General features: G+C 43.6%; 1 protein-coding gene across 3 annotated transcripts in view; it reads right to left on the reverse strand.

The window, feature by feature from the left end:
• Nucleotides 1-73: 73 nt before the first annotated feature.
• Elovl2 (ELOVL fatty acid elongase 2) overlaps nt 74-12,464 on the reverse strand; it is a 54,261-nt gene continuing 41,870 nt past the window's right edge. Inside the window, exons 4-8 of one of the 3 annotated variants that reach the window (XM_063259878.1) lie at nt 11,004-11,081; nt 7,814-7,985; nt 4,547-4,671; nt 4,007-4,141; nt 74-2,484 (exon numbers count right to left, since the gene is read on the reverse strand). In XM_063259878.1, the coding sequence (XP_063115948.1) occupies nt 2,431-2,484; nt 4,007-4,141; nt 4,547-4,671; nt 7,814-7,985; nt 11,004-11,081 (564 nt within the window). In that variant the 3' untranslated portion in view covers nt 74-2,430. Of the gene's footprint in view, nt 2,764-4,006; nt 4,142-4,546; nt 4,672-7,811; nt 7,986-11,003; nt 11,082-12,464 lie in introns of all 3 variants that reach the window. The other 2 variants (XM_063259876.1, XM_063259877.1) reach the window with 2 other exon arrangements.

The following is a 12,464-nucleotide window of genomic DNA, read 5'->3' on the forward strand; positions in this document are numbered from 1 at the left end:
CCCTGAGTGATCATTTGGAATGCCATGTAGACACACATTTTAACTTCTTTGGGCCATAATAAAAACCACCATGTTTTTAGTGTAAAAATCAATTTATTATACAATAATCATACAGAATGCTTTTTATCTACAAAGAAAAATGGCTTTTCCTACCTCCCTGTCCATCCTACTCATGATACAAGTACTTTCAAAAGAAAACAAAAATGTCATATCCTTTTTCTCCAAAATAAGCAAGCCCAATAAACATTCAAAAATGATGTGGAAATACAGGGACAAACTAGAATGGTCTCTTACATATAAAATACTGCTCATCACAGCAAATACAATTTTCTCCTAAAAGAAATACTTCTCTGAGGGGGTGGAGAGAACTTTATTCCTCAATAGGCTTATTAACTAGTTCAATACATAATTTTGATGGCTTGAAAAATTTTGTTTAATCCCACTCACCAAATCCATTTTGTTTTAAAAGCTGAGGGAATTACTAACCAACTTTACAGTATCTTTTAAAGTATTTTCATTCCTGGGGTAAAAGGGAATTGACAGTATTCACTTTTTAACAGATTACAGACACAGCAATATTATTTTACAGCTGTTTTAGGAAAATCACCGTGAAAGTAACATTTTGGTTTTTTAAGTTATAGCACTTGATGACTGTTACAATCCTCGCCTGATTCACTGCTGGTGGCCCACATGGCACGGCTCTGTGTGCATCAGCCCGAGTGGTCTAAGGCTACGGGTTTCCACTTTGCTTCACCAGAGCCGGTTCTCATTTGGAGCTGCGTGCACGGCGAGCTGACGCTGGACTGGCTCCCTGCTGCATAGATGTGGGGGCCCATGAAAGCGCCCCAAGCTGCAGTGGGACCAGGTGCTCACAGCAATGACAACAGGCTGGATGACCAGCGACCTGCGCCGCCTGCCTCTGAGTTGCCTTTTTACCCCGAATGCACTTGGTAACAAATTGTGGCTCTGTCTGTCTCTCAGAGGGACCTTCTCTATGTGATCCGGGTCTTGCCATGAAAGTATAAAAACAGTCATGGTTAAGGCTAGCCCTAGTTTCGAAATTAGTTCCTGGAAAAGCACAAAACACTGAGTACAGCTAATGAGAAGAGAAGCGGGTGGTGGTAAGCACCTAGGGCAGCTCAATTTTAGAGAACCATTCGGGAGAATAGTGGGCACCAGACTGGGAGAGCTCTGCTCAACAGAAACGGGCGCCACTCGAAGGGCCACAGGGCACAGTGCCTTTACCCTGCAGATGTGTTAGTCACCTTCAAAATGCATGCCCGAGTCCTGAGAAAGGGTCGTTTACACAAAGTAAAAGTTTAAAAAAGCCACCCCTCCACAGTGAAAATTTAAAACTAGAGTTGAAATGGATGGTAAAAAAGGGGCAGGAAGGCACCATTAGGGAACAGTAAAAGTGCCTTTCCAGTGCTCATGCATTTGACGTTAATTTCATGTATAAAAACTTACATTTTAGAAAAGTGACACAGGAAAGCAAAGTGTCACAGTTGGCAAATCTCGTTTGATACGGTGTAATCTTTAGGAAATGCTTTTTTTCGTGGTGGGTACACGGCCACTGGAAGTAGCAGGCCAACACTGGGGAGAAGGGTCCTCATCAGCGCTCCCCAGGCTGTGCTGCTGCTCTGCGGAGACCACAGTGCTGAGCAGGAGGGCGTTTTCACCATGATCTGGACCTGCCCGCGGCTCAGTGTCAAGATCTTTCCAAACTACATCTCTTTCTTGCTTCAAAAACTAACCTGCAGAGATTGGTGGTAAGGGAGTGTTCGGGGTAACATTCACTAACATTACCCTGTCCACACTGCTGGTACTTCTGATTTATAATAATCCGGTGGCACAGACATCCAAAGGGAAGGGATCACTCAACTGTGGTCCTTGTCCTGAAAGGAAGTGGGCAGCCAGACAGCAACAGAGATTTTAGGATGAGACACATTTATTAACCTAGGCTCACTATCATGGGAGATAGGAATAGATGAAAAATTTAGATCAAATTAAAATCAAGAATGACTCTTATCCAAAGCCCCTGAGTTATGAGGATTTGGCAGAGTTTTTTTTTTCTTAGAATAACTAGAATTTTATTTTATTAGAAGTGACTGAAAATCTGACAAGACTGGCGTGAAGAAAACAGGTTTTGCTAGGTTTTTGTCTTGTGATTATGATCCCACTTTAATATTTTCTAGGGTTGATTCTCATATTGCTTAAAAACAGAAGAATGTTATGCACCGGTAATTATTGCTTAATGTAGACTAGACCGTACCCTATACTTACAGTCTCTACACAGTTGCGTCTGGGGGTCCGGAGACCCCCAGGAGGAACAGTGCCCTGCTTCCTGGCTGCACACGCATGCCGGGCATCACAGAGTGGCTCTCCCGGGCGGGGCCTCGGGGTGGGAAAGCTGCACCTGTTCTGAGGTCATCAGAGTCCAGCCTCGCCTCTGTGCTGTCCAAAGCATTCGGTTAACAGAGCAACCTAGTGGCAATATATTAATACATTCTGGATACAAATGATTTATAAACACAAAAAGAAATTAGTTTATGCTAAAACACACAACTTTCAATTTAGTCTCTGCTTTAAAACAAGCGAACCTGCCAGCCTACTGCCGTGCGTGTGCTTTTGCCGTTACTGTGCTTTCTTGCTGACCACTCCGTTCGCAGCAGCGAGGCAGGCTTTGGAAAGACCGTTCCTGACCTCTTTCTCTGCAGCAAGTGGCTCTTTTGAATCCTTCTTTACTGGCTTTTTCCGATATGTCTATTGGATTGGTGTGTATGTTGAAAAGAAAAAAGGAGAAAAGATCCTTCATAAGACCGTGCTTCAGCGTTGAAGATAGCATAAAAAGGTACACGTTTTTCTTGGGTGCTAGATTTTCTAATCAGAATCTGTATTTGTACAATGAGCACCTACATACCTCTGGTTAAAGATAAAAAACACACACTGCTATTAACAAGGGTCAAGGCTGAAATTGTATAGTGAGCCTCAGCGCTAAGATTCAGCAGGAACCATCCTGAGGTTAAAGCTTTCAACGCCGTACCCTGCCCCTGCTGTCTGCCTGCTTCTCCTCCAGGATTAGCACAAAAAGCACTTTCAAGGCTGCCCTTTAACACGTGTGTGTATGGGGGGAGGCTTGGTTTGGTGTCACTGATGGTTACTTCTTAGAAATTCTCTAGTAAGAGACAAAGCCTAGTCAGCCCAATTTCTGATACACCAGGTAATGGATCAGAAAAGTTGTCAAATTTCAGCTTCCAGAAATGCCTAAAACCACTGTGGGTTAACTTTCAGCAAATGCAAACTGAAAAATTAGCACTTATTTGTCTGAGGAAGCAAATACAGTTGAATACAACTTCAAAAGTACTGTTTGCAATATAAATGTTCTCAGTACTTTTTTTTGAAGTTTGCATTTCCCCAGCTCACAAAGGAAAGCAATTTAAAATCCTAACCACCTGAGGCCTTCGCTCTGGTAGCTGGATACCAAATTGCTTTGAAGCTCTCTCCCATTTAAATTGTTAATTAAAAAGAAAATGACACTTGAATAAAGAAAAGGCCAATGTGACCTTCCTATACTGATTCATATTAAAAAAAAACTTTTTTAAAAATGGTCTACAACATCCAAGTAGCTGATACGGGCTTACTGAGTTTAATAACTTACTACTCTCACATGTTTTCTCCATCCATTACGTTTTCATTGATTTCGGCAGCACAGTGCAAATACTTGATACAAACCGAAAACTCGAAGTCACCAACAGTTTTGATGAACACTTGAACGCATGCATGTGAGTTTTAACAGAGTGGCCACCAGACCATCCCCAGGAGCTGTGGTTCCCCTCTAAGGGGGAGCGTGCAGGGACAGGAGGGAAGCATGCAAGTTTTACTTCTTCCTCTGTAGACCACTATGTGAATTTATTCACAAACCTTGTTACTATATTTCTCAGTAAAATTAAATATATAATGCAAAAGTACACAACCTATGAAAATTGAATACTGACATTTCACGTACCTGAAAGTAAAAATTTAAGAAGAGGATGACCAGCGTTGTCATGTAGGAAGATTGGAAGATGAGGCAGCCGAAGGGGAAGCCGCAGGGCTTCACTGCAGCGCTCAGCGTGTGCGTGATGGTGAGCAGGAACTGCACCTGGGGGTGGGCGGGCGGGCACAGACGGGGCACAGCGCCTCAGGTTAGAGGGCAGCCACCGGCCTGCACTTCCATTCCCGCATACTGCAGGAGTAAAGCTAGCAGAGCACTGAAGCAGCCCATCGTCCTCCCGGAATTTTATTTGAAATTACTATTGGTAAATGAAACTACCCATTACAATTTCTTCACAAAATAGTAGTTAAGATTTAAAAATAATTTATATATTTAAAATATTCATTTTTACGTTTCAAACCAAGGAACTTTCTACTATAAGCTAATTGCGTACCCAAAGACATTTTAATGCACAGAGGCTTTTTTAGAGAAAAAGCCTCATCACAGATTGAGAAGATTTCTGTTCCTCCAACTAGGAGCCACATGGCAAAGCCTGAAGAGGAGATGACATACCAGCTGAGCCTGTGTGAGGTATTTCTTCCACCACAGGTACTTGTGCATAGATGGGAACACGGAGAGTCCGTAGTAGGAGTACATAAGGATGTGGATAAAGCTGTTCAGGGTTGGTCCAAAAAAACCTGCAGAAACACAGCAGAAGGGCTACTCTTTAGACAGGAAGACTGTGCACCCTTTTCCAGTGATTCCTCTGAGCACCGAAGGAAACTGGAGGTTTGGGCAATCATTAACATTCATGCTGATACATTCCCCACTTTTTGTGCTGTTACTCTAGGACCCCACAAAAACGCCTAGGTAGGATTAAAGTGGGACAGTTTTTCAGCCAGAATGCCAATCGAACAATTTATTTGTAAAGGTTTTAGTCTCTCTCTTATTGTCATTACTGTCAGCTAATCAGAAAAAAAGTATCAGTCTAAAGCTAGTGGCGGAAGTCTCCAAAAACAGAACTATTTTTGTTTTGGCAAAACTTTGGCCGAGCACTTTAAATTGTGGGAAGAGCCTTGTGTGGGCTGGGCATGTATTCAGTGGCAGAGTGCTTGCCTGACATGCACAGGTCCTGGTTCAATCCCTAGCAGTTTCGCATAGGGCTGAACAGGGTACAAATACAACAGTTTCTACCTGAAGGGACTTACAAGCCAGATGATGCTGGAAAGAGGACTTTGGGGAGAAAAAAGATCCAGCAGGGTGAGACCCTCCCAGTGCCTAGGCACCTAAAGGACTTTTAAGGACATAGCTGTCTAAAACCCAGTCTCTGGGCAGCATCTTCATCAGAGATTTTCTCTATACTTGATGCCAATATGGTGTCTGGTGTTTCAGCAAACCAAGGAGGTGGCTGTGTCCAATGTTAAGAGAACTAATTACCGAAGGCTTCAGCTGCAAGGAGGGAAGAGGCCACAGATGGGTTGATCACTGCAAACAGCACTCCCTGCTGTGAGAATTTAGATCAGAATGTGGAAGTGCTTAGGACAGTGCCCAGCATTTAGGGAAAGCTTTAAAGTGTTAGGCTGGGAGACACATCTGCGGATCTGGGAACTATATTGAGCCCATGGAGGGAGAGGCTGGTGTTAAGAGGACTGCACAGTTGTGTCTCTTTGGTGGGGTTTTGTTTTGTGACAAGATCACAAAACAAGTTCAGGCTAGCCTTGAACTTTTGATTCTCCTACCTCAGCCCCCTAAAGTGCTAGGATGACAGGAGTGTGCCACCATGCCCTACTTCCTTGGTGTTGACAGTAAATTTTTTCATTTGGAAAGTCGGTATGATCGTAACTACCTTTGAGGCTGTGGCAGGATTAACCAAGCTAATACTACATAAACTACGGGCATTACACATACGCTGGTCAAATCCTCTAGTCTGGTTTGTTAATTGTTATGCTTGTATTTAGACACCTCCCCAAATCCCTCTGGGGTCACAGGTGGGGCTTTCTGGAGGTAGCTGGCTCTAGGGGGTGTGACGCTGGGATTAAGGCCCGGTGTAGCCTGGATAGAAGGGGCAGAAAGAGGGTCATCACTGGCTGCTGGCCGCCTTCTGCCCACCATAAACTGTCCTTAGGATGCCCCTCTGCCGTGTCATCCTGCTTGGGAACCAGCCAACTATGAACTGAAACCTCTACACACTGTGAGCCAAATAAACCTTTACTCCTTTAACTTTGGGTACCATTTTGTCTCAGCAACAAGAAAAGTAAGACACTAATCCTAGAGCAGTTAACTGAAGAAGGGAAAATCAGTGAATAGGAACAGGTACAGTATCATGTGTACAGTAACTTCTCCATCAACACTAGCTCAAATAAGCTGCTATGACACTTGCCTTTATATGAAAACACAAATTCAGTTTCTAGGCAGCATAATATAGTGATTATTTACTTGTGAGTTTTCATTTCTATCAGTTAATGGTTTGCATCTATCAATTAGTTGGTGCTTATAATTTTTATTGCACTCTAATGAAAACTGTCACATATCTTATTCATAGTACTGTTTTTGAGTGATTTGGGTTTTATATGCTCGGTGAATTGTAATGAAACTGTTGACAATTGTAAAAAATACTTAACCTTGGTGATTCCCCTGATACTGATTAGTCCTCCATAATAACTACATATAAGGAACTACAGCTGTCCCTCTAGGAGGAGTGTAGGAAGCATTTCTTTCTGCCCACTGTACCCTAGAAGTTTCCCTCCCTGTGTTATGGTTTCTATTTCGACTTTTACAGCCACTGATACACCCTAACTTGTGGTGGTTCTACTTCATGATTTTTTAAACTTTTCAATGATCTGAAAGGGACACATTCAGTGGACACCATAATTTGAATTTTAAGTCAGTCAGTTTTGCCCCAGGTTAGAAATATATGGTCTGATCATCTCTTGTGATGTTAGGCAGCAGCAGGGACCAAAGTGCCCGACTGCCCCGCAGGGACACAGCCAACAGTGTGCTGCACGGCCAAGCTCAGGTGCTCGCAGGAAACATTTCAGACCCACGGTATTTTCCACTTACCATGGGTTTACTGCGTGTCACTCCACTGCAAGTCAAGGGAAGTCTATATACCAAGCATGTTGGAGGTTTTCTTTGTCATCTACAAAATTCTAAATCCTTGGACAAAATAGTTTTTCTTAAAGTTCACCTGTGTTGATTTTCCATAGAGTATTTTCAGATTCTTGGGGAGGACACACAGCAGAAAGTACTGCTGCCCTTAGCTCAGTGCTTCTCAAACTCTTAAGAGGTCATCACCTCTTAGAGAACTGTCATCACCTCTTTGTAAAAGTGAAACGGGATTTTAAAAAACCCCACACAGTGCATCAGGAAGAGCCATGGTAAATACTGTTTTGTGAAATTTTTGTTTCATATAAAGTATATGAATAAATACTCTATTTGTTAACAAATTCAAAGTTGATGCTCTAGTGGGTCACTCAGAGGTGTCGCACTAATTTTCCAGATTGTAAAACCAAGAAACCCTAAAGCTGAGCTGAGTCCCAGGGAAGCCACGATGGTCCACAGGGACAGGGCAGCACCGGCCTGGGCGCCGGGTGCAGGGAAACAGCAGCTTCCGCTGATGATTAGACACAGACTTTGCCACACGGGAAAGAAGCACCGTGGGCAGAGACACACACGTGCGCGCACACACCACCCCCCCCCCACCCCCCGTTGCTGCCAGGCAGGCTCCTCTGCGGCCGCCACGCCCACTGGTGCCCCTGCAATGCCCACCATCCAGCAAGCGCCCTCGGGGTCTCGTGAGACCCGCTCCACAGAACTGAAGACCACCAGCAAGGGGCTTACTTTGTCCACAGGGAATCCAGTTCAGAACGCACCACCAGATGTTAAACATGGAGGCGTGGTGGTAGACGTGGAGAAAAGTAATCTGATTTGTCTTTTTTCGCAAAACGAAGAAGATGGTGTCCAGGAATTCCACCAATTTGGAGAAGTAGTACCACCATAACACTTTGGCTACCTGTGAGCATTTTCAAAAGGAGGAAAAAAGTTGAGACATGAAAATGCCCCTGTGCTGTCCTGCGGCTGAGCACCTGGTACCGTCCGTGTTTCTTGCTGACCACTGATTGCCGATCTGGTGTCCCCAGCCACCTGCTGAAAGACTTGGGTTACCTTTCCAAGAGCTGCTCCTCTGACCAAGTCCAGCTTCCCCCGGGGCTGCTGTTCGCACCCCCGCCCAGCCTCGCCTGCCCCTGTGTGCTCGGTGGTCTGTCCACTCCTCTGAGGGCCCAGTGTTCTTTTCCCTGCCCGGGGCTGATCATCTGAGGCATCTCTTGAACCCTACCGTCCCCTGTCCTCCAGGTGGACCAGCTGCCTTTTCATTTATTTATATTCCCCAGTTACTGCACGCCACCCCAACACTCCTGTGAAGGTGCAGTGTGTGGCCAAATCCATCACAGGTCACGTGGAGACAGCCATCCGCTCAGCTTTCACAGCGCCTGGGGGTTGTGACAGTTTGTTACATGAACCCAAAAGTGTTCTGAAAGACATGCGTTTGTCTCTCGAAGGTTGTATTACCCATGGGCCATCTACAACCACAGCTTTTATGACTCTTTCTCAGTCCAAAACACTAAAAGTTAAGCTGGTCTTCACCCTAACAGTGGTAGGGAATTACCAATTTCCCTCTAGAATTCCTCATGCAGATTTCTTTGGTTAGGAGGACTGTGCTTTTAACACTGACTTTTAAATGTAAGATATTTTTGGACATGTTATATAACAGGAACCTTCAGATTAGATTATGCTATACTCTGTTGCCAAGATAATCATGAAACAGTGGCATTTATCTTAATGTTTGATGGAACTGTTGACCTGCAGAAATATTAACCCACATATAAAACAACCACTTAAAAAATTGTACAGTATCTCAAAATCCACTGATCCATGGTAACACATTATAGTAAAAGGGTATGAGGAAACCGATGTATCTGTATTTGTGTTATAGCTGTGAAGATGTTTTTTATATGTACATTTGATGGACATTAGACCATTGGTACTAAAGATTAAAATTTTAAAAAAATTTGCATGAAGTTCATGCTACCTAGAAAAATTCAAGAAAAAGAAGAAAAAGCATTTCACTATGAACTTATCATTAGGCATTGAAAGGTTAATGAGATTTGGAATAGTTTATACTATTGCTTATTGATAATATATCTATGTTAATCACAGAAATTTTCAAACATGTACTAAGACAGGGAGAAGAAATATGATGAGTGTTGTGTGTCCATCAATGAACCTTTAAGAATTTGCAGTGTGATTCCAATGTAGTCGGAATTTTCCTTTGAGGGGGAGGGAAGTGTACATCATAAGCAAACCCAAGATCATTTTATCAGATCATTTGATCTATAAACTGTCCCGACTTATGTAAGGCTTTTGGCTATTTGAATACAACCATGAGGTAATTATCTTGTCTAGCAAAGTTCCTTAGTATCTGCCAATAATGTATGTTTAGATTTTCCCAACGGTCACAGAAATGTCAAGTTTCTAATCCCTAAGAGTTCTCACTCCGCACTTTTGTCCTCCTGCACACAAACGCCCGGCTCTGGGCCCTTGTCTCCTCAGCTGGGCTCTGTGTATGGGGCCCTGAGATGAGAGGCAGGCGTCTTTTTCCCGGCAGGTACCGTTAGCAGCAGGAGCAGCACGGCTCCGCGCTCCCCAGCACCCGGCTCCGAGGTTTGAGAGGTGGCGTCCCTGCACACGGCGCCCCACCGACGGCCTGGCCATCACAGGCGCCGACGGCCTGGCCATCACAGGCGCCTGCTGGCCGAGCTACTGTTTCCCTGGGAGACGTAAACTGTGATCTTCTGCTTCGGTTTTACTTTGTTTTCTCTTCCATACAGAACTTGCCTTGTTTAGCTATTTGGACGCTCACGTGTAAATGGCAGCTAAATGTTTAACTCTTTTCCTAAAAGGAGTTGGTGTTCTACCAACCCTCACATGCTAGTGGCTTTTCAATGTAAAGTATCATTTTAAACATATGTTTTTGAAAATATATATTTAGTATCTTTCACACTCAAACTGCCCCATCTTCTGCCAGGGAGTGCTTTTGAAGGTGGCTTGTCCGTCTGTCTTGACTTCAGTCACGGGTGCTTTGGGCCGTAAGATCTCCTAGGTTTACCTTAAACACATATCCAGGCCTAACGGGGAACTAACTACCTCTCTAAGCGTCCTTCCCTGCCTGTGGAAAATTCTCCTTAGGGAGCCGATCTGGCTCACTGCCCTGGGCTGTCCTCGACTGACCAGGCCCTTTCTAAGCTAAGTCTTCCTGGTTTGGATCTATGATTAAGGAGTATCTGACTATCTTATAGTTACCTCTTTCTTTTAAATATTAATTGCTTAACATTATTCATTATACATTTACTCCATCCTCCAATGTCTTAACAGTCTCAGAACAGCAATAACCAGTATTAGCAACAGAAAAAACCGACTGATTCTATTAAGATACTTCTTGTTAAGGAAGTCCACTCGAAATGCTGTTAGAAGAACCACTGAACAATTTTCTATAAAGTTACACTACCCTTTAGAGGTATGTTTATGTATTTAGGTTGTTTCCAGCTTTTTAAGGAGAGGGTGCCCTGCTTTAACAATGATTCCGATGCAAACACAGCATAGACTGAGAGACGTCCAGCTTCCCTTCCTGTCCTTTCTGTCCTGCTCCCTGTCCGGATTAGCTTTTGGTTTATCCTGTCACTGTTTCTTTTTAAAAACAGTGTCAGTAAATTCATGTATCATTTATTGCACTGAATGTGGTCTACAAGTTGCTTTGCTTCAGACAGCCAGGGCAGTGTCCTGACAGTGGACAGGCCGTCCGCATCCGGCCTGCAGCGGCATCTGGGACACAGGAGCGGGGCCCATTCAGCCTCCTCTCTGAATTCAGCAGTCAGTTTTGGGGCCCTGCCCTTCGCGGAATCCATGTAAACTCCTCCCAGCCCGCCTGGTCCTAGAGGGAGAAAAGCTCGCGAAGCTGCTTTCTAGCACTTACCCGGACGTCAGCGTCGCCTGCACTGTCGAGATTCTGACACTGTAGGTTGTAGCCTCCTTCCCAGCTGGACAGGACGAGCTGCCAAAGAATCAGGAGAGGGAAAATTGACACAGGAGTCTGGACACACAGCGAATGCCCCACTCGCACCTTCGGCATCCAGCCAAGTGTGAGGAGAGGCTCCCAGAGGCTGAGTCCAACTTAATCCTGTTCTGAGCCCCATCAGGGGTCCAGTTCCTGTCGCTGAACTGAAATGAACAGTCACAGTCTCAGGTATTCTACTTCTAACCAATCATTTGAGTAACAATACTTTGTCTATCAATCTAATCACCCCTTTGTGCCAAGAAAATCTAGAATTGAATAGAAATAAATATGAAGAACCAGGTGTGGTGGTACACACCCATAATCCCAGCACTCTGGAGGCTGAGGCAGGAGGATTGCCTGGAGTTGAAGGCCAGCCTGGTCTACACAGTAAGTTCAAGGCCAGTCTTGACTACAAAAAAAAGCCTCAGAAAATTACCATTTTATATTTATATAAATTTTATAATTCATCAACTTTATGAAGTATATACTGCCATTTTACAAAAAACCAGAGCTCAAAAGTTCATTTTATTTATGACAATTATTTACTAAACAATGTGATTAATTGACTCTTGAAAAACTAAAAACCTCCATAAAACCTATACTTTTTTTTTTTTAGTTCATCTTTTGTCTAAAAAGTTTGTCTAATACCTGGAACATAGTAAGTGCTCAGTAAATATTTACTAAATGATTTACCCAAGATTACCCAGCTAAGCCAGACACGTTGTCCATGCCTGTAACTCCAGCACTCTGGAAGACTGAGGCTGGAGGATTAAAGTTCTAGCCCAGCCTAGGAAAGTTAGTGACGTAGACTTTGTTGTAAAAAGTCAAAAGGGGTAAGGGATGTGTCCCAGAGTGAAGGCCCTTGGTTCGATTCCCCAGTACCTCAAAAGGAAAAAAAAGAATTACACAGCTAGAAAGTATGGAACAGTGATTTGAATAGTCTTCCTACTTCATTATTCACCGTTCTTTCCACATCATGAGAAAATGGTTTATTCTTTGCTGAAAATTGTACAAAAGCCCTGTCTTGTAAAAATTTAGAATTCTAGAACATGAGGCATTTGGTATGGATTTACATAAGATGGGATAGGCAAAATAACTAGTATTCTTTGTTGCCTTATAGAAATGTTAATGTATGGATCTACTAAAATATTCAAAAGATGAACTACTAAATAACATTTAGCATGTTTCAGATTTTTGTGAGGTTCTACCGTTCTACTTCTTCTAACAAAACACCTGTTAACTGTATTACAATGAAAGATGATCATAACAGATGAATCCACGGAAAGAGGAAAAAGTGGGACTTTCCTGATGGGCTAATCAGGTTCCTGCTGGGGGCTTCACGCTCCTCTTCTCAACTGGGAACCAGTGAAGGGCTAGCAG

Source organism: Cavia porcellus, unplaced genomic scaffold (genome assembly GCF_034190915.1).
Source record: "Cavia porcellus strain 051 isolate PalLab524CR breed Dunkin Hartley unplaced genomic scaffold, mCavPor4.1 scaffold_13, whole genome shotgun sequence".
Taxonomy (NCBI): domain Eukaryota; kingdom Metazoa; phylum Chordata; class Mammalia; order Rodentia; family Caviidae; genus Cavia; species Cavia porcellus.